This window comes from Megachile rotundata, chromosome 13 (genome assembly GCF_050947335.1).
Source record: "Megachile rotundata isolate GNS110a chromosome 13, iyMegRotu1, whole genome shotgun sequence".
NCBI lineage: Eukaryota > Metazoa > Arthropoda > Insecta > Hymenoptera > Megachilidae > Megachile > Megachile rotundata.
The window spans coordinates 13,903,289-13,925,164 of record NC_134995.1 but is presented as its reverse complement, the minus strand read 5'-3'; the positions used below and the strand labels follow the sequence as shown (position 1 = coordinate 13,925,164).

The 21,876-nt window shown below is 41.0% G+C and overlaps 3 protein-coding genes across 18 annotated transcripts in view; all 3 read right to left on the bottom strand.

The window, feature by feature from the left end:
* The window catches only part of snu (ABC-type transporter snustorr), a 28,658-nt gene extending 26,505 nt beyond the window's left edge, over nucleotides 1–2,153 (bottom strand). Inside the window, exon 1 of the mRNA XM_012280835.2 lies at nucleotides 2,002–2,153. The gene's annotated coding sequence lies outside the window, so the exon portion shown is untranslated. The remainder of the gene's footprint in view (nucleotides 1–2,001) is intronic.
* A 2,675-nt stretch (nucleotides 2,154–4,828) lies between these two features.
* On the bottom strand, nucleotides 4,829–6,447 carry LOC100883726 (copper homeostasis protein cutC homolog). Its single transcript, XM_012280839.2, has 2 exons — nucleotides 6,116–6,447; nucleotides 4,829–5,926 (listed from the first exon to the last, which is right to left on the bottom strand). The coding sequence occupies exon 2, from the start codon at nucleotides 5,924–5,926 to the stop codon at nucleotides 5,204–5,206; it is 723 nt and encodes a 240-aa protein (XP_012136229.2). The 5' UTR covers nucleotides 6,116–6,447; the 3' UTR covers nucleotides 4,829–5,203.
* A 98-nt stretch (nucleotides 6,448–6,545) lies between these two features.
* The window catches only part of LOC100877689 (uncharacterized), a 49,501-nt gene continuing 34,170 nt past the window's right edge, over nucleotides 6,546–21,876 (bottom strand). For 11 of the 16 annotated variants that reach the window (XM_012280840.2, XM_076538543.1, XM_012280843.2 and 8 more), the window contains 13 exons: nucleotides 20,928–21,023; nucleotides 20,252–20,486; nucleotides 19,605–19,676; nucleotides 18,806–18,968; nucleotides 18,372–18,481; nucleotides 17,816–17,991; nucleotides 17,059–17,275; nucleotides 16,356–16,477; nucleotides 16,064–16,240; nucleotides 13,163–13,477; nucleotides 12,648–12,908; nucleotides 7,356–7,489; nucleotides 6,546–7,233 (listed from right to left, as the gene is read on the bottom strand). In XM_012280840.2, coding sequence (XP_012136230.2) covers nucleotides 7,050–7,233; nucleotides 7,356–7,489; nucleotides 12,648–12,908; nucleotides 13,163–13,477; nucleotides 16,064–16,240; nucleotides 16,356–16,477; nucleotides 17,059–17,275; nucleotides 17,816–17,991; nucleotides 18,372–18,481; nucleotides 18,806–18,968; nucleotides 19,605–19,676; nucleotides 20,252–20,486; nucleotides 20,928–21,023 — 2,262 coding nt within the window. In that variant the 3' untranslated portion in view covers nucleotides 6,546–7,049. Of the gene's footprint in view, nucleotides 7,234–7,355; nucleotides 7,490–7,721; nucleotides 11,446–12,647; nucleotides 12,909–13,162; nucleotides 13,478–16,063; nucleotides 16,241–16,355; nucleotides 16,478–17,058; nucleotides 17,276–17,815; nucleotides 17,992–18,371; nucleotides 18,482–18,805; nucleotides 18,969–19,604; nucleotides 19,677–20,251; nucleotides 20,487–20,927; nucleotides 21,024–21,876 lie in introns of those variants that run through there. The other 5 variants (XM_012280848.2, XM_012280850.2, XM_012280841.2 and 2 more) reach the window with 4 other exon arrangements.

Here is a 21,876-nt window from a genome sequence, read left to right as displayed (position 1 = left end):
AGAATAACCTAGGACATTTGTGCGAAAGGACTCGGAACAAGTCAACAAACCTTTGCAGCTGACGCTCTAATCTTTTGCAGCGGTACAACTTAATAGCTTTCAAACATTTTGATGCGTTGCACTTTGATCCGTCGTAAACGACGACAACGTTGCTCGGAGCCCAGAACACAGACGCGTTGACAATCGAGTAAAATGCAAGAAAAATATACGCGTTTACGGTGTGGCAATTAGAACTTTCATAACTGCAACATTTAACTTGATCGTAAAGCGAAGAATTCGCACTTTTATGCAGAATGCTTTCGAGCATTTGTTGTTGCTTAATTTAGCGTGGCTCGATGACTTTTCCGTTTTATTTCTATCTAGATTATCTGATACCGTGGTTAATTGTCGTAAAACGAGTACTTGTGTCCATTTATGGGACTCGTTAAGTATGAAGGATTAATATGTGTGTACGTGGAGCGATCGCGGTCGGTGCAAGCAATTCGCGCGGTTTACGCGGCTACGTTGCGTGAAAGTGCTACGCATGCGTCACACCGCACGAACTTTAATTACTATTCCTACCGTACCACCGATTCTCCCTTCCGATCGTTCGTCTTACATAAAACCGGTAAAAGTCAGCAACGTTCCGACGAGATTCGACTAATCTGGAAGATCAGCGACCGAGAGAAATGCTGGGAGAAAAAGAAGTGGATGTAGGTACCGTTAGACGCAACGATGCAATCCGTGCGCAAGAGGATCATTGTGCTTGCCTTTTCCGTTTTGCGTCGAGTCACGTGGACGCGTGAATTCGATTACACGAAACACGCATCCTCGTGCTGAACACGTAATATCCCGATCGTTCAACTCGACTCGACGTTGCCAGTATCGATTCGAAAAATCGAAAGTGCATCGTCGACGATCGGGTTGAAAAACCCTGTACGATCCACCGGTAAATATGTTTGTGGGTCACTCGATGATCACACGAGAACACTCGTAAATCTCTCGACCATCTGCTTGACTTTCACGATTTTTAACAAACGACGACTGTTACTTTGACCGAGAAAACGGGTCCACACGAATTTCAACGAAACGCTGCACATATTTGCCAAATTATCGATACCTTTTCACCATATGTTTTCACCGTTATGTAAAATTATCGAACGACAAAGTTTGTTTTATACGTTTTAACGATTTGCCGATTTTTCTCGAGTTCGAGGAAACTTTTAAGGCTCGAGATAATTAGAAAAAATGTTGCCCCGTGACTTCTACGCTATGCAACAAGTGTCTACTTGCGAATTTGATACTCGTAACAATTTCCCTATTACTTCCTCGTTACACTTCCTCGATTTCATAAGAGTCGACAGGCGCGAGTGTAACGTGCATAAAATCCGTGATACAACACCCACCGATATCGTCGTATTATTTCGATATTTCTTCAGAAAAAATCCGAACACGATCGGAACTGTAGACGAATAAAATACAAGTCGAAAGATATTGTTCCTTCGCTATGTTTTCTCGCGTACCGCGTAATGGCGCGCGATGCGCTTATTTTAAAACATTGACAAAGTTACCTCGACGACGACGCACGAATGACAGATCGACAAGTCCTCGCAGCCGCTTGTGTAGAGGAAAAGAACACAAAGAAATGCGAGACACTGATGTACAACGATCGTGCGTATTTTTCAAACAAAGATCCTCTCGAATTCTCGATATCACACGCACGGAACGTCGATCGTACCTTTCAACATGTCTGCGCACGACGAAAGATCTCGCGCGTAAACCCGGAAGAAACGCTTTTCGATAAAATGTCGCGTACACTGTTACACCGTTAACGATACATAATAATCTTTACATTTTCCCGCGAATGCAATTATACGTGATTTCATCGACGGAGGCTATTCAGTCGACGCGACTGACGTTTGGACCGAATTCGGATGTTCCTCCGTGACGTCAAAGATCATGGAAAAGAACGGCACAGACCACGAGCATAAAGAAACAAGAAGAAGCTGAGTGATTAATTACCGTGGACACGTTGTCGTTCGCGGGGGAAGAAAGGACGACCACCGGAGTGCACGGATGAGAACCGCCCGAACCGTCTGAACGTCTTTCTCGCACTGAAAGACGAGTTCGGTTGGGCAATAATACGCAGACTACCGGCAGCCGAATGTCCACGTACATACCAACACACTATAGGTCGACGCACCTTACAGGGGTATGCGCGCGACTCTATAGTGAACACACTCTCCACCGGTCAACTGTACACCTGGCTGCAACGTAGTCTCGCTAGTGTCTAGGTTAGTCACTCTTTGGTTCTTCGATTCTCGAGTCCTAGGATCACTCGAGCACCCTCTACGAACTGGGACTCTCCTCAAACTCATCTCAAGACCCTTGCAAAATTCTCCCTGATCTTTCGCCAACCTCCTCTGGGCGTAGATTTTGCCCCTGAATTATCCTCACACTCTTCAAAAGCCAAAAACGAATAAAAAAGCTCAGTGCCCTCATATATTCTTGGTATCGCTTTAGCGTATGGAATGGCACTCGACCAAAATCTTTGCGAGTGTGCCAGCGCTGTCGGGTTCAATTGAATTATGCATTCGCGTGTTGAGGTACATCTACTTGAGCGAGTGTTCGGTCGCTCGCACATGTGGTCTTAGCTTAATTCTTAGCTAAAGGCACGTATGTTTCACTCGAGTGTACACCATACGCGCACGCGCCGTAAGCAGCCTTGGTTAGGAAAAGCGACCCCTTGATCCTTCGTGCCAGATTCCAGCGTGTTTTTCTTTATCCTTTTCCTTTTTTATTTACGCAGATAAGTAACTCGTTGACCGACTTCGATTGCATGTTGTTTGTACGATTAATTCGCGCAAATCTTTCAACTTGTACCACCATATGTAAATTGAATAGTTCTCGAAGTGATTTCGAACGATTATGATTGATTGTGCTCGTGGCAACGTAATATTTTCATATTACAAGTCGATCGTTCTTTCTCCATAGCGTTGAAATTTCGTACATGTGATTTTAAAACACTCGTTTGACATTTGAAGTTTAGTTTCATTTCATTTTCAAATATCGAGGATGCCATTGCGCAGGCGCGTTCAGCATAAACATTTAACGATGAAAACTACGAGTCGAAAGTGGTATGATGGATTTTAATCGAGAGGTTATAAAACTACGATTTAGGAAGAAGAAAGAAGGATATATGCATTGTAAATTTAATAAATTAGAATGGCACAATGCGTTTTGTCGCTTCGTGGCGTTGCCACAGTAGATATAGGCACTGGTAAGACATATACTCCGATAACGCGTTGACGCAGTAGAAATAGCCATTGTACATCAGTACAATATAACGCAGTACTATGTAAAATTCTACGATTTCGAGTGAGTTGGTTCGAGCTATAACCCGCGACTTTTAACGATACCCCTCCTGTCGTCAAACTCGCACAGCGACTCAACGAGTTAGCGTATCTATGATTTACTTGCACGACAGTACAAGTGGTTTTCGAATCGATAGATCATGTGCGAGCGCGTACGCACTTTTCCTTGCGGTATGGCTGTGTCGCAAATCGAAAGTGCGCGGTCTACAGCGCCGTCATCTTCCGTATGCAAGGACCCCTTACGAATCGACTCGTGTTGCAGCGACTCGAGGTTACGCAAGCGTTTGCAAATTCGAGTTGGTTGCAAACATACTCCCATTGCTGCAATGTTGCCATCGTTGATTCATGACTACCTCCATCCGATCGGTTCAAAGTTGTAGCCTCTGAGACGACGAGATGAAATTCGATAAATTCGGTTTAGGAAACATGATCGAAATCTAGAATTTTTTTTATTATTGACCTGGTATTGCAAATACTGTACGATTGGTAAGAGTAAATTAAGGTAATTCTTATGTTTAAAAGGTAACTATTAAAGGTAACTATGCTTAAAATTATAAGAAAGAACGTGATTATTTGAATGGTGAAACACAGCTTCCAAGAAACGTATCTCGACGAGTGCAACTTTCAAAACAGCCTGTATACGTAACGAAGGGCTTCCAGGTTGTTTCATCGACTCTGAATCATCGGATGATTGTTCTCTATTCTCTGTGGCACAGAATAGGCAATCTTCTCTCATACATAATTTCTAGCACGTAATGCAGATTCCATTTACGCTGCACGTACCGTGAAACCATTACAATTTGAACGCGAATGATAATGGTATTTTGTTGTGAACCCAGTATGCAGGAGAATGCGATGTGCTCCTCGATGGTTACGGCACGAACTCGATTTGAAGAATTTTATTCATGGTCATCGCTTGTAACAATAGGGAGCATAAATATATTATAATTGCGCTAATCCTAGCATGATTACTTATTATCGATAACATTATGTATCTCGGGTTTCGATCTTGAGAAAAATTGTCCCAGATTCATGAAATTGTGGGTAAATAAATACGAGAAGAATCCCGGGAGAATCATCGAGGAAAATATTGCAAATAAAGATCTTTTTACACCGATAAACGATCGAGTTGTACTTTATATGCAAATCACGGTATTTAAAGACGAACTTTCTGCGTGGTAGTTTTAATTAATTTTTTCCTTCGATTTTAACGCGAAACGCAATTTTATAACATCATAAATGAAACATATGGTCGTTCAAATTTCATTGATTATGCAACTGATTACGCTCGTAATAATAAATAACTATTTTCATCCTACAATGACGACACAACTCAATTTTCCAACAATACCCGTTAAAAAAAGGTCATAAAAATTAATGAATATTGCAGATTTTTTTCTGCGTTTCTTTCGAGATAAATTATTTAACGACTTCATAGACACATAGCGCGTGGAATATTGAATAACATTTAGCGATTTATCTTGTAACGATGATTGTCTTTATTTTTTAACTAAGCAAAGTTAAAAACCTTACGGTCTGCGGAGATCCTAGGTTTTACGATCCTCTGTTAATACATTACAATCAATTACTTATTTTTATAACAATTCCCTCTTCAAGCGGAATAAAGAAATAATAAAATATTGTGTCGCTATTAAAATATATGTCTGGTGGATAATAATATATTCGACAAACGCAAACAAATATAGTAAAACCAGAATATTACAGTTTTAAAACGTTATTTGATAATCGGTTATTACAATCCGCTTAGAACGTTAGAAAAGAAACAGGTTCCTGAATTGAAGGCAATTATTCCTCGCTTTAAATGCCCGTGTCTTATCATCGAGATCAACTTATGTCGCGTTCGTTATAATTTCAACCATTTCTTGCACTAATTTCCTGTCTGTCACCAGCATACGAGTTTCTTTGCTAGCACCGATTTTAATTTTGTTCCCTCCAGCGAAAGTCAACATCTTGCTCTTGGCTGACGCGTGAAATTCCTTAGCCCCAGAATCCTTTTTTATCTTCAAAATATTATCCGTGGTTATACCAGAACCCGGCATCACGATAATTTTGTCTCCAGCTTTTTTCACCAGTTTTTCTATCAACTCCAATCCTTCTACCGCGGTATCTTTCTGGCCGGACGTCAGAATTCTCTCGAAACCAAGTGCAATTAACGTGTCCAAAGATTCGAAAGGATCAGCGACTTCGTCGAAGGCACGATGGAATGTTACAGGTAACGGTTCAGCAGCAGAAAGAATGATTTTGCAAGATTCTACATCGATTTCGTCATTTGGCTTCAATGCCCCGAACACGAAGCCATCGGCTCCTTGATCTTTCAAAATTGTTAAGTCTTGCAACATCACGTCCATTTCTTCTTTCGAATATACAAAGTCACCAGCTCGTACTCGGAGCATAGCGTAAACGGGTACAGGAGAAAAGCTTTTAATTTTATGTAGGAAACCAGGTGTGGGAGTTAAGCCACCCTCGGAAAGGGCGGAACAAACTTCCAGTCTAACTGCACCGCCTTCGATCGCGTTTCGCGCTGATTCTAGAGAATCGATGCAGATCTCCATCTGGAATATATACGTAGAAATATTTTACTTTCACAGAAATTGAATACAACCGTAGGAAAGTAGCTAATATTAACACAACGTTGACAGATCGACATTGATTTTTGGATACACCGAATATTTCGAATATTGATAATTTTCCAATGGTTGTATTCGATAAATGCAATAATTTAATATACATCGAATACTCACTGTGAATTAGCTACCCAAGAAGTTTATTAGCGGAATGCTTGAATAAGGAAGTTCAAAAGAGTTGGCAATTTCCCGCCACAGAGAGCGCACAAAATCCCCAGCGGTTTATCACTAGACACACATGTCATCGAACGCTACGAACCACTCGATATCTGAAATAATTTCTGTTAGCTACCGCGTTAAGATAGGTTCCATAATCCGTTCAGACCTTTTAACTACGTTGTACGATAATTGACACGTAACCGATTAAAACGAACGAAACTAAACGATGAAAGGACGCGTAATAAATCGACTCGCGATAGCTACGACACGAACGTTTCGCCATCTGCAGAAACTCGACGAATCGCTTATGAGATCCTCGGCGGATAAACTCTTCGACTGATGTCATCTTTTAAAACGTAACGAGGAAATGTAATGAACGTACACGAAATTTATAAAGCGCAATGAAATTCTGTATTATACAACACATATAATAAAATAATACCAAGAGTTATACAAGTAAAAAATAATAATATTAATAATAATAATTGTAACAAATATTTAAGCGAAATTTATAATAGGGGGCGTTGTCGATAAGACCTAGAGGTAAAAATAAAATACATAAAATGACAGGGTAGCGAAAAGAGAGGATTGAAAGAAGAAGAAAATCGTAAAACGCGATTCTCGTCGCATGTATTGATCCGCACGAGCGGTCAGTCGTTTAAAAATCGAGAAAGGAGCTGAACGATTCGCAATCTTAATCGATCGATTCGTAAAGTTAAGCCTGGCGGTCGTCTTTGGAGAACTAGAACATCATTTCCACGGGTTCTTTTTTTATTCTTTTCTTTTTGTTCGCTGTACCCCGACCGTAGTCGCTCGTCGAGGATTCTACTACAACCAGGCGTATTGTCGGGTTCCAATTTTTGTCTAATTACATAGGGGAATTGGCGAGAAATCAGAGGTCGCCGTTCGAAACCGCGATCGGCGACGGACTCGTCGGATTGCTCGAGCTGCTCGACCACTTATTCTTGTGTGGATCCACCCCGAAACCCTCGTCGTAATTTCCTCGCGTGATGAACAATTGCTTGAAATGCGGGATGCAGTAGAGTTTACCATTGTTTAAGGTGAACGTGTCCATCCTGTAAAATATTATAGTTAGGTTAACATTTCTCGAAATCTAGATCTTTAAATTATTATGAAGATATCGGACGATCAATACACGTGTATCAATATTGTTCAGAAAAGGGTTTGAGAATATTACCTGAGCACGCAATTGCATTGCTGACACCGAAAGCACTGTTTGTGAAATATTTTGTTATTTGTCTCCACCTTCTCGAGGGGGTAAACTTTTTTCTCGCAGCTCTCGCACACGTCCGTGCAGCTCGCTTGAATCTCCTGCATTGGATAAACGGGTGTTTTGGAAGAAAAAAATAAATAATGAAGAAAAATATCGTCGGACGAAAAGTGATGGGTTCATGAAGGAATAAGATGACGAATGTTCGTAGGTGATTTCGAAAGGAATTTTTCTTCCCCCGATTGAAAGTACCAAACAGTAAATACGAATTTTAAAGGAAACGAGTGTCTCACTCGGATTTTTCATATAATCTCACCATAAAAGTCACATAAATCTTGTTGCGTTTTCCTTCTTTTTTCGTTAGGATGTGCCTTTTTATTGAACGTTTGCAAATATGATCGTAATAAATTGTTACATGTGAAAAGGTATAAGGTAAAGAACATGAATATCATATACGCTTTCTAAAAATTATACAATCCAAGACTTAACGAAAAAAATCCTACCTAAAATCGCACGTGTGTGTAAAATAGGCCGTGAATGAAGCAATCGGTCGACAAACTAATTTCTCATCGAAGATTAATAAATATCCCTCTCGATTAACAACAAACGCGCGTATCGCGTTCACGAATCGTGTCGATAACAATGTTCCCTTAAAATTATTGCACTGAATTCCATCGATCGAGTTCAAGCTCTTTATCATGATTTTCACGGATGATAAAAGATAGACGAAGTCGTGTAGAGAATATACACACATACCTTTCAATCTTTTTCTCTCACTCTCTCCCTCTCTCTCTCTCTCTCCCTTTCTCTCTTTCTCTACCTACCAAATACTTCACCCTTTTGATTAAACAAAAATCGTTAATGCCATTAAATTTTGCACCACGCAAAAAGTAATCGATTCCAGAAAAGGAAAAGATCGCGAACCCTGAAATTGAGCTTCGAATCATTTTTCATAAGTTGATCGACATTGTTGAATGTTTATTTATTCGCGCTGCTGGAATTGAAATTTGAAACTCTGTTTAAAGATTTGTCCTCGCAGAGTATAGAAACTCTCAAAACCTCTATAAGAAAGAGAGATTTTCGAGAGAGATATCGAAACAAATACGATCGAAATCAATTTCAGGAGCTCTCTCTTTCTCTCTCCGAAGGTGCGCTCTAAATAGATCAAGGAGTCGATATACACGTTGTTCTTCTATACCAATGATAAATATATATGTATTTATATAGAGAGATTTATATGTGTATGCGTATATGAATGGGTACTGTGCGTCCATGATGGTAATTGTGAGGGAATTAACCCATTACGTTAGTAAATAACGCGTTTTAAACGATTACGATACCGGTATCTATTCGCACGGCATATTAGTACCTTCAGGACTAATTTTCGATCAATTCCATCTTATAATTCGTAATACCAACTCGAACGCAATGGGTTAACGTGCACGCGGATGTCACGTGGGCTCCTCTGGGTTAAGCGAAAGGAGTCTCCTTTCGTTTGGAAGAACACAGGGAAAACCTAGCAAGAACTCGGAAAGAATCCAGAGAGAAGCCAAAGACAACCCAAGGGAGCCTACGTCGCATCCGAATGTACAGATATCGAATAACGCCAGTTACAAAGACCTCTTCTAAACCTAAGGACTATCTGTCCTCGCGTCGTTTGTCCATCGAACATTATAAAAATTATAAAAAAGTCTATATTCGATAGCGTTCTAGTTTGACTTTAATCCGTAGTCTCGGTTCATATCTCCTAGAGGAACGAGAATTTTCGAACATTCAATTCACTGGCTGGATCGTACAAGGAGCTCGAATAAACTTTCTCGTCTACTCTGTTTTTGGAACTTGTAATCGCTGCTATGTGAACACTTTGAATGCAATTATTGTATCAGTGTTTTTGTATAAACCGAGAAAATTCATCGACAAGTCGAAATAATTATTAGGAAGCAACCAATGCTTTCATTTACTGTGTAATTTCGTTGCTGCACTGAAAATGACACATTTTTTTAAATATTCAATTTTATATTAATACAACTTGCAATTAGTTTGTGTAGTTCATTTATTCTGTTCTGCTTATTTTATTTCTCTTTCTTAAATGTTATGATTAACAAGTATAAAAAGCTGTCTAAAAATACTTAAAAAAGTATAAAACTTTCATTACAGGATAAAAAATCGAATACTTTAAAAATAGTCCATTTTCAGACACTTTCCTTTCCTTTCTTTTTTATTTCTTCGATGAATTCTGACAGCTCATACAAATTTATATTTCGGCAACAATTTATATAAATGTACATTCGAAGTGGATTTATCTTTCATGAAAATATTGCAATTTCTCAGACAGAAAAGTGAAATGCTTCGAGATACAGAGGTATAAAATAAACGTTTCAGCTCCTTTCGCTCCTTTTCGTTCCTTAATCGTGTGTTAAAATTCCGACGTGTACCACGCGAAAAGCTGTAAAAGTACTCGAAAAGCATGTACATCCTAAGTGCGTGAGAATTCGGACCTCCGACATTCTGATTTCACGACGTGAACGTCCTTCTTAAACCGCATCGTTAATTTTACCTTGCACTGATACAGTACACGTATTGGAAGTTTTCCTCTCGCTTCTTTGCTTGGCACTCGTGAGACAGAAAAAGATTTTACTTAAAAAAACGAAGCACCCAACGACGCCAATAGAAAACCAATGAAATTGCCACAGATCGAACAGATTTGGCACCTTTTCGTAAATCGATATCTCCACTTTTGTGTACCAAGATGTAATGTATAGGAAATTGAAAGTTTGGCACTCGATGCAAAGCAAATCAACTCCCGATTCGCGTCGTTGGTCGATTCGTCCGCGACGTTTCTGTTGTACAATTCCTCTTTGTCGTGTATTCGTGGAAAGTTATTACAAATTTTGCCTGGTGAAAAGAGCAGTTCGAAATACACACTGTAGCCGACTGACGCGCGAAAAGAACACTCTTCGAACGGCGAAGAACGCGTTCAGCGAGAACGCCGTTAAACCCTTCGTAACGACGGAGCGGTATCGATCGTGACCCAGGTCTACGTGTGTACGTTTCATTAAAAACGGAGGTTTTTCGTGTTAAAATGAAATGAAGCTTTGAATCGAAATTAAATCGTCGCTCCGTCGTGCAGGGGTTAAATGACTTTGTTCTGCGATACGAATACGTCGAGCACTCGGTTTCAATTGATTCGCGGGAGCGTCTGCTCGCGATACCCGCTCACGGAAAGATTTAACTACTCTAACGAGTTTCAATTCTATCGATTGATTTGCTCGATGCACTCGTCTAGATCTGTACTAGTCGTCTCAGAAACAACTTTTCTACCATCTTGTACGCGAAAGAAAAGAAGCGTTTATGTAGTCGCTGAAGTTGAAGCTTCCAATTAGTGGGACTCTCCAGAACTCGTTACGGAAACATTGGGTTACAACGCAAAACTTAACCCTTAAATGCATATAGTTGTATAAATGCAACATACCAGTTTTAATCTTGTAAATTATATACAAAATGTAGGAAACCTGCAATGAGTAGCGTTGCAGATATGCCACGGACCAATCAAATACACAATAGCGTCATCTGTTCGTTTTAATTTGAATGAACCGCTTTCAAGGTATTTTGTTAGCTGATAACTTTTGGTAAAATTCGAAAATCATGCATTTAAGGGTTAAATTCATAATATTCACGATATACGTCTCTTTCGACACGACTCGTACAGTTAATAAAACAGAGATTGCTCGACGTCTCCGATCGAGTTCTCGTTGAATCTCGCTATACACGATACAAATACATCATAAAATCTACGCTAGATTCGCTAACAGAACGCTAGTCACAAATGACTTCTAAAAAGAAAAGAGAAAAACGTAAAAATCGCACAATTATCCAGACAACGAAGCGGAAGTGTTGTCGGCTCCCTCGAAGCACAAGATTCCAACGAATTCGTTCATTTTCTCGTTTGTGTGTCTGTTTATCTTTTGTTTGCCTGTATATCTGTACGTCCCTTCATCAAGCCCCGTTAATCCGTGTGCTTGGGCCTCGTAGATCCTCCACTTCCGGTGTCCTTTTACTGTTCGCGTTCAACAGAGAACATATCACTTGATCGTGGTCGATAACGAAAGCCGGTCAACACTTTTGCAGGCGTCAATCTCAAGACCAAAAATGCCAGACACAATCAGAACACGCCACAGGAATCACGCTAACTAGTCATGCTGAGTAACTGGACCGAGTTTGTTTTACCGTTCTCGGCTGCCCAGGATTTTTACTCTTTCGTTGCGGTCCAATTTGTTTTTTTTCCCCTTTTTCGAATGCTTTTGTCGAGCGATTCGCGTTAGTTCGCATAGCTATCGAAATACGAAACTAAAATCCACAAGATCGTCGTGCACGTTCAAACAATTTTTCTACTCGAATTACGACTCCCATGTATCGGAGCCGTCTTTAGGAATCGTCTTTGAAATTTTGTTATTCTTTGAACGTGCATTCGAATACGCATTCCGAAAATCATATTAACTTAGCGTGCACAAAAGAATACGATTCGTTGAAACGTTACTCGTTACCGTGGAAAGATCAAATAATGTTCAGTGTAATTATAAGTTGCAAAGACAGTGCAAACTTCACTCGGGTACATCGCGTTCTGATACAGGATGGTTCACTCGTTGTCAGAATATACTTGCAGAACGTATTTATTGTAAGAAACAAACGGACTCGAAGCTTCGACTTTAGCAATTTGTTAACTAATCGAAAATTGTTGTTAATTTTTTGCACCAGCCTGTATTACACAATCGAAAAGCGAAAGGTGTAATTATAGTCGAACAAAGAAGTTTCTGTATACACTTCGTTCGAGAGATATCGTACAGTCTTCTTAAAATTAAATTCGCTATAAATTACTTTCGTACCGAACAAATTTACACGTAACTTGTCTCCGTTTCGTTCCAAAAATAAATACGACACTTTTCAAGCAAGTTCATTATCTCCTACGTCAAACAAGCTCTATCGAAGTGTACAGAGACTTTCGACAAACAACGATCGTTTCAAAAACACACCATGCGAGAAACGAGCCACACTGTACATCGAAAAAAAAAAAACAACGACGAAGTAACAACACGCAATAAAACGTTTCTATCGTATGCAGTGCGAATGGAAATTAAACTCAACGTTATTCCATACGAAAAAAGAAAAACAAAAAAGAAATCTCATTCGGTGAATGATCAATGAGTTGCTTGGAAAAGGATGAATGAAGGTGAAGATAAGTATCTACGAAAGAGTACTCACCACGAATCGATTAACTTTGACTTTTGGGGTGCGCGGTGATTCGCTCGTTTGCGAACCGAGAGATTCGAAACGTGCTCTGAGACTACTCGCAGATTCTATGCTCGATTGATCGCCGGTATTCTGCGCGATTTCCATTTCTGCGATATTCTGACTGCTCGACGTCGTCGTCTTTGCATCCGTTTCTTCCCAGTGTTCGAATTTCGCGCACAAAGTCTTTGCGCGTGCCGCGTTTTGCGCTTGCTTCAGGAACTCGTCCTCTACCTGCAACACAGTTTTCCTTTACTTTCGAGCACATCGATTCTTTGATTAACATCCGTACGCTCCTCCTACATATTCATATCGCAGGAATCTCGAGGTCTGCTCACCTTGTCCCGATGTTAATAAACGCTACCATTTTTCGCGCGAGAACAATAGAAATATCGATAATAACGACGAGCGTTCGCACAAAGCTAGAGGCAACAATAACAGGCTGGAGGTATAAGAACGAGAAGACTTGTATGTGTACGTAAACGAACCTTATCCGAAGCTCGTACGTAGTTGGGGTCCCTTTCCTCGGCACTGTCTTCGCCTTCGGACTCTTCGCCTTCCACTTCTTCCTCCTCCTCGGAGTCGGACGCTGATGGTTTCGCGTACTTGTCTTCTGGCGGTGGCGTGAAACGTTTCAAAGGTTTAGGACCGTTCGGTACCTCCTGTTTGCATGCGTTCTCTTCCATCTGCCGGAAGATCGACAGCATCTTCCTGGCGGTGTCCGTGTGCACCACTTCGTCGACCCTGTCCTCGGCTCTGACCACGTCTGGATCGCGATAGATCTCGCGTTCAGGGGAGTCCATCTGTCGGATAGAGTTTCGAATGAACATCGCTAACGATCGATCGTCTCGATGGTTAATTATTTTGTTTGCAAACAATTTCAAAATTCACTAGAACGGTATTAGAGTAATATTATTTTTGTAAGAAAATACTCCGAGTAATCGACTGTTTCGTTTATTTAATAAAGTACGTTGGTAGAAGGTATTGTAGCGATGCCACACCTACTTTGTGCGTAAAAGAGTTAAATCGTAAAGACACCGGAGAAATGGACAGACTAAAATGCGGTCGTTTCCACGAATCACGGCTCCTCTGAGTCAGCTCGAACGTGCTTTAGCACATGTACCGTCTGTGCTTGGATTTCTACCTGAGCAGCAGGTAAACCAAGGAACAGTGATGACAATGCGAAAGCATTTTGCAAACCTTACGACGTTACCTGCGACAGGTCGTCGATCGTGTATGATGTAAAATATTCTATTACCTGTGTCGAGATTAACGCGAACAAAGTTTCTCGTTGGTTTCGCTCGACAACGATCACAGATTTATAGATTTACCGTGAGAGAAAGCTACGTAATTAGTTCGAGTTGCTTGTACAGATCTTTATTAATGATCTTTCGCCACGTTTTATTTAGAAAAAGAGCGACCCAGTCTTATTGAAAAGATTATCATCTACCTTTCGTTCCGCTCGTGGGTGTAACACACTGATACAAGTATCAAAAGATTTTCATTTTATTTTACTTCAAATTTCATATTTCGAACATCAGATTTTAGTCTCCCTCTTCTTTAAAAGAAGGAAAGTTTTTCGCGCAAAAGTCGATCGATAACTTTTGTCAAAAGGAAAGCGCATATATGCATTTGTACGACATGTAAATCGACAAATGCCATACCGTTATGTCGAAGAAGCGAATTCTAGAAAGCCGGCAATTTTCTGAACGAAATTATACGTTTTTCCAATGTTCCATGATACCGCGACCATTGAACACCGCCAATTTAATGATTCTCAATTATAGAGCTGCCTCTGAACATTCTGATTCTTCAAAGAGATGAATACGAAGGTACGCTATCAATGTTTCAGGTTTGATCAATGTTTTCCTGTCATCGACGATATATATTTTAATTTATGATCGGTGATACCAAACACTACAGGAAATATATCAAATAATATATGAAATCCGGATTACTTAATTACACAAATTTGAAACACCATTCTCAAGAATCTTCTAGTAAAGGTCACTCACTCGCAAGGAAAATATTTTGCTTTTAATGTTCTCGAAGTAACGAAGAATTAACAAAAATCACTGATCACTGCATTATATCGTTCACTATAAGAATTCGTCCCACGAAAAATACCGTGTTTCGTGAAATAGGAAGAAACGCTCGATCGATTATGTAGGAATAATCGTGCTCCCTTGATTATCCTCGTCGACGTTCGATTCGAACGCGGTAAAAATTGAATCGAATGAGAAATTGTCGAAAGAAGGCCACAAAGAAGAGAGAATGAACTAATTCACGTTAAATCGTTTATTTTACGTAGGAATAACCGATAAGCGTATCCTTACTCACTTTGTTATCCTGGGCAACGTTCGATTCGTACAGCATGAAAAGACACGAGGTTAAGGAAAATCGAAGAAAGAAGACACAAGAACCGAGGAGAAACCGTGACGAAAGGAGGCTTTTGTTTCGTGGGTCCCGGTAAACTTCGAACTGGGAGCGTGTCGGCGGTTGCTATGCCGTTCACACGAACAGGAGGACGCCACGACTCTTACTGTTCCCCCTCGTGAGTTACTGGGAGAGACATGGTGGTGTTGCTCGCCTCTGCACGGCCTGCTCTCTTCACGAATGGAAGGATGTAGGAATACTAACGGTAAAAGTATGGCTGCTGACCACTCGAGGGGGTTCAAGGACAAGCCTGGAAATCAAGTGGCACTGTTGCGCGCTTCACAGCTCGCACCGACGAGCTTTTGCGAGCTTCGAGGACCCATCGATGATCGCTTTTCTTACCTAAACGATTAATCCGTAAAGTTGTTCGAGTCGATCCTTAACCCAAATCCCGTGTCAAATGCATTTCCATATTTTCAAATTTTCATTTCATAAAAAAAGAGCTGTACTCTCGTTTGGATTTTACAGTACATTTTTTACGACGCGTATGCGCGTCATTTTTAACGACAAACAGGTTTACTTTGTCTTGCGAAAACATTTGTTGAAAGAAGATTACTCAGTCTGTCGATGAAGTTATTTCGAAAAAAAACAGTCGTCAAAAGAATATTTATCTTATCGCTTCTTTGATAACGTTATTCATCCATTTTGATGATTTGCCAATTTCGAGGAATCGTCTAATTTCACGTTTAAGAAAGCTCGTACTCACACCATGCAATCAAATTCTTGACGAAAACTCGAAGCAATTCATGCAGAAAGAATTGTAAAAAGTGTTACAGACAAGCCGGCTGTGAAATCGGGTTAAAACGATACATTACGCAGTTGCATTACGAATTAATTTTCATCGGCTTGCGCATTGTTGTTAATTCGACTCAGAAATAATCCTTGGTATTATTAGAACACAGACACGAGGTTTCAACTCGAAAACGCTTCACACAACTTCCAGAGTTTCGAACCTTCACTTGACCATCGCGCGGAGGAGTGATTCGAAACTGTTTCCGTTGCTTTTCCGGTTCCTTGTAGGATTCGAAAAATTTGAATTTGTTCGAAATGTCCGAAGTCTCGACGTGGACCTCCTCGGTGGTGTCCGAACTGCGAACCACGTCGTCCGACACTTGACGACCCATGAATGCCTTGTTTGCACGAGTTGCGTACGATTAACGATTAAACTTTATCAAACGCGATTTCGTAGTTTGGAAAATTCGAACGGGCTTGGTATAGATTAAGTACTCGAAAGATGAAACTTACGTCTCTAGCGCGTCTAGGTGCCTCTGCCGGTGTCTTCGGGTTCACTGGAGTCACTGGTCGGCCCGTTTTCGCCGCCGAAGCGTCCAGTTCCAGGAACATCGACCGAGACTTCCTGCTGATTCCTGCGCAACATCCAATCGATCGATTTATCTTGGATACTACACGCAAAGCTGGACACTTCCGATGATCGACGATCGGATTCTTAGAAGCTTCCATTATGAAATCGTTATAGGTGCATTCGCGTTCGTGTTCAGAATTATGGACGGTAATGGGTTGACTACGAATGAGCAAAGTCTTTTCGCATATTCGAGAGGAATTCGAGTACTCATATTTTGTACAATTATGAAATTTTTCTTTACTTTATCACGATAAAGTAAAATCTAATCGCATACAAATTTTATTCGTCGAGTTCAGTAATCGTGGATCCATTACTTCAAATTCTAATGGTTTCGAGTGTCCATCGTGGCGATGAACTTAGAACGAAATCACCGACACGATAGGAAGCCGAGAAGTCTCAACGAGTAATTTTAATTGTATCCATGTGTTAAAATGTCGAATTTCTACTGGCATAGATTCTCTAGGATGCCACACGATCCTTTCAGTTAGGAAATTCTGCGAGCAGATCTGGACGCGTTGATGCACCACACGGCTAATTACATTTAACGGGTTCTAAATATACGTCCGTTCGCGAGGCGAAACGCACCTGCTGCGATCACTTCCTCGTCGGCCTTCTCCGGTTTCGGTTTACTGTCCGTCTCATCGTCGGACGCTGCGATGGGTTCGCCTCGTTCGAATCGTTCTTTGATGGAACGAGCGTGAGTCGACGAGTGTTGTAGCTCCTCCGCTGGATTGATCTTCGTCACGCGCTCGCTTCCGGCTACCGCCTGCTGGTACATCTCCTTCATTTTACCCTGTTTGCCCTGGAACAGAAATCGATCTCCGGTCAGATACGCGGAAACGCTTTGATCTTCTCGGATGTTTAGATGACGTTCGAGCAAAATGGTTCGAGGATTAATCTTTTAACTAAAATTTACCGCTCGCGCATCGTTCTATTTCGGTCTCTTCGTATCCATCTTTTATAATCGTAATAATTGTGCGTAAAATCAAGTTAATATCTAGATTATCCTACTGTCCCAAGTTTACAACTCCAACAACAGCGAATTTGTTTGAGAAATATCGTTTCTGTATAAATGGTTGATCGGTGCAAGGCGTCTTCCTCGACTCCGGTTCATAATCGCGAACATGCACGTGTTTATTGCACAACGTCGAGCGTGTTCCAAAGAGAATGCGTGCGCTACATTACAGTCGGCTCTCGGAAGTTTTTCTGCGTCTGGTGCCATTACCCCGGACTACTTCGCGGCGATTTAGATGCTCTCTAAATTAACTCGAACGGTGCGTGATCGTCGCTTCCTCGAAACGATCAGGCTTAATCGAGTCGCGAGCGATTCTTCAAATTTTACCATGAACAGTCTCGAACGAATGCCAGCGATCTCCTCTTTTCTCGCCTCTCGTTGAACCTCTTTCCTTCCCTGTTGGCTGGTCGACTCCCAACGATTCTTTATGTCGTCCATTTTCGTGAAACTGATCGGACGCTCGCGAGTCGTGCGTTTCGCTTTTACGATCTCGCTTTCCACCTCTGAAACCCATTAATATTTTACATTTGAAATTTTGAACACTTTCTAAAGCCGGTTAATTATCGATACGCGTGCAGGATGTTCCAGGTTTTCTTCGATAAAGTGCACGGGTTTATTCCATAAATAAAAGTAAAGAAAATGTATAAAGGTCAACTATAAACGGTTCCTTAACAAACTGTACCGCTTATAAAAATGAAAATAAACCGTTTACAAAGATAATCTAGTATAATGGATGCAAAAGATTCGCGACACCGTTGCCCAATCTCCCTCGGCACTTAATCTAGCAAATGGTAAAAAACGAGGGAAAAAAGTAAGCTGAAGATAGGTAAGAACACTCGGAAACATCGACTGCGATTCGAATTAAACATTTCTCTGTGCTCACCGTCCGTTTCCTCCGTCTCTTCTTCCTCCTCGCTCTCGCTCGACTCTTCGTAAGGGATTCCATTCAGAGACTCATCCGCCACTCCGATATCCATGCCTTTGGCCTGGAATCTGGACAAAAAGACGCGCAAAGTAGTCACAAACATTCCGATGAATTCTGATAGCTTGGCACGCGGACAGCATCGACGGACAACTCGTTCGCTTTTTCATGCCACTATACTCGACAGCCAGCAAAGAAAAAAAAATTGCTGATCAGCAGATAACCGATGCGTCGTGCTAGCAAATCCATCGTACGAGCTGCGCCTTGCATATTTTATTCGAATTACAGTAGGCGCTCGCGATATTGCATCGCGTTGCCTCGCGACGCATTCGTGGCAATATAACAGGAGCCTACTGTAATATCTATTAACTATAAATATCGTATAAATTACTCACTTGGCGAGTTTGCTAAGGATACTAGGAGATCTCTTCACCGCGATCTGCGACGGCGACCTTTCGATCTCGTTCGTCTCTGTACCAGCCTTCTCGAACACTTGGAACCGGGACTTGACGTTCAGGCTCGACAACTCCTCGAGACCCAGGTCCGGTTTGTCGGAGGCTGTAAGCAACGCGTCGATAAACGCTTTCGTTGGACATCGTTTTCGATAGAACATCTTAAGTCAAGCGTTCATCTCGATGCAGAGATTATGCTTTTTCTAATGCTTCCGACCCTGATCGTATCCAACTTCTACGAATCTAGTCCAGTTTGCTTTAAACTTTCGAGCAAGCTTTGCTAACGCTTTTAATTCTAGAACACCGTTAATCGCTTAAAAAAGAGACACTCGAATCTTGATAATCTCGCGTCCCTTGCGATCGCAACGGTTCCGTGACACTTTGACTATCGATAAGAATAGTCGACTACAAATACTGTATATCTAAGATTGTCACTGTCAAGGTTTCGGACGTAGATCGATTAATCAAATTATTCGAGGACGCGAGGTTATCGTATATTTCCATGCAACATATTACAACGATTAAAAGTGAAAAAAAGACAAGGTAAACTCGAAGTAAAAAACGAGAAAACACAAGTTCGAAGAAACACCTAGAATACAATAAATTTGTTAATATCGATAATATTATTAAAGAGATCGGCACTCTGCAAACGGGTTAAAGAACTCATAAGTTAGAATTCATTCTGTGAAACGAGTATTCCAGCAAAACGTCTTGCACAATTCCACTCGAACTGTGTCTTTACCTCTGACCACATCGGGCGGCAACTCTTTCGGCTCGTTCTCCCGTATGATCAGCTCCGGCTTTCGAGGTCGCACTACGAAGTTCACAAGACATCTCTTTGTCGCATTAACGATCTCTCTGCATTTACGTGTAATTATAGTGGGGAGAAACAAGGAGAAGGGTAGACAAAAAGGGAGAGCAGTAATTTCAGTGACTACAATAAAGGGGGACCGTGCGACGAGTCCCGCCTGAAATACGCATATACGATCGCTCGTTTAAACCGTTCGGACAATCGGATTTCCTTCAATTTCAAAGCGGCCCAAATGATTTTATCGACGTGCCTTTGCCGATAGACAGATTCTGTTTCTCTTCGATTTCGAATCTTTGATACAACGCGTAACAAATCGTACAGTCGCGTGCAACGAGACTTCTATCGATATAGGAAAAGATAGAAAAGAAATCGTTCCTCTACATAAGTTAGATAAAAGATTATCCGTTCGTGGCCTATCTCCACACCCACCTATACTGAAAGATGGCTTTCCCCTAGCTCTACTTTAACGTCCTACGTTGTATAGGACCTACGGTTACTCTTTCGAGAAAAGACATCGTTGCACGCGACTATACCATGAGGGTGTCACGAACTACATACTTACACGATGATCGACTTACCAGGCTGTTCCGACTCTTCAACCGGTTTCGGTTGGAAGAGTTCCTTGAAGTGTGGCTTACAGTAAAGCGTGCTCTCGTGGCTCTCGTAATTGTCGACGTTAAGCTGCTTGCTACACTGGACGCACCGGAAGCAATTCTTGTGCCAGACCAGACCCTCGGCCTTTGTCTGTTCCATTTGGAAGACGACCTTGCCGCAGCTACGGCAATTTGGATTCGTGTCCCCGTTTTGACCCACCTGTCGTCAATAATTCATTATTCTTACCACCGCTTTCTTTTTAATGCTGCAATTTAACCGATTAGTTTGGAAAACATCCTTCGCTCTTCTTCGATTTAATATATTTTTATTATTGGTGAAATTTGAAAAGGAGTGTACATTCCAAACCAATCGGTTAGTCGATTAATCGCAAACCAACCCCTCTGTTCTATCTATAAATACATATCGCTACGAATACTGTTACTACAAAGATCCTACGGAACAACATATTAGGACACAATAGTATAACCAACACACGATAAAAGGACGAATAAATATCTGAAAACTTGAAATAACTTATTATAGAAAAAGTTACGGACCTTCGTGTATACGTTATCGAAAGATATAGTATAAGAAATGATTGTATGAAAAGTGTGAAGTGTCTGATCCGCAACGTGTTAAAGTATCTCGAAGTGTGCTTACGGCGTTCAGCTGTTGTTGCACTTTGCCCGCGTCGATCGAGCGCACATGCAGCACAGTCTTCTTACTGAGAGCGTCGAATTTATTGAAGCTCGACTTCTGTAAACACAAACGTTGCAGCCGTCAAGCGAGAAGCGTTTCGAAATACACCAACAGTTTCGTTGTCGAGGAAGAAACCTCGATGGATGGATCATGGTGTTTCTAGCCTCTCAAGCTTGTTCAGCGTGAGCATTTAAAAAAGCGTGTCTCGCGCATCTTTCAAAGGATATACGTGCTACTACTTGTACTTCTTCTTCTCTTTCTGCTAATTATACAGACTTGAAAGGGTGCCCACGGTGAACATACGTTTACTAGTAACGAGGATATTTCGTGCGTGAGAGTATCGGGTGCGCTGTTCAAAGGTGGCCAAGAAACAGATTAAGAGAAAGAAAATACGGTCTGGAAGCTGTCCAATCGTTCATAAAACTTGTAAACTAGAGTTCTGCTTGTTTTTCATCTTCAAACGCGACTTCGCTATATCAGAGTCTTTATGCTTTACTGCGCGCCTTATTAATTTTCATTTTATGACAAATCTGGCTAGAGAGACGAATATTTTTTATCTGTTATGGCTACAAATATTAATCGTTGAACAGCGGTGAACGGGGCAATCGTGATCTAAACTTACTCGAGTTACTAAAGGAAAGATATTCTTATTCTCGTTATATTGCCACGGTCGAGATTGCGTAGGCAATGCTTGAATATCGGTAAGTAACAATCAATGCAAAATCGAATGTAAAATTATATTTGAAATTGTGTCGCAAAAGATCCAATTTCACCGTTCAAGGATTAATTTTTGAATGAATTTATCGAATACTCTGAAACGGTATTCCCGCCTATGCTAAAAGTTTCATTTTCTTTCGAATACAGAGAGGATTGGTCAGACAGAACTTCCGTTTTAACTAAATTTACCAGA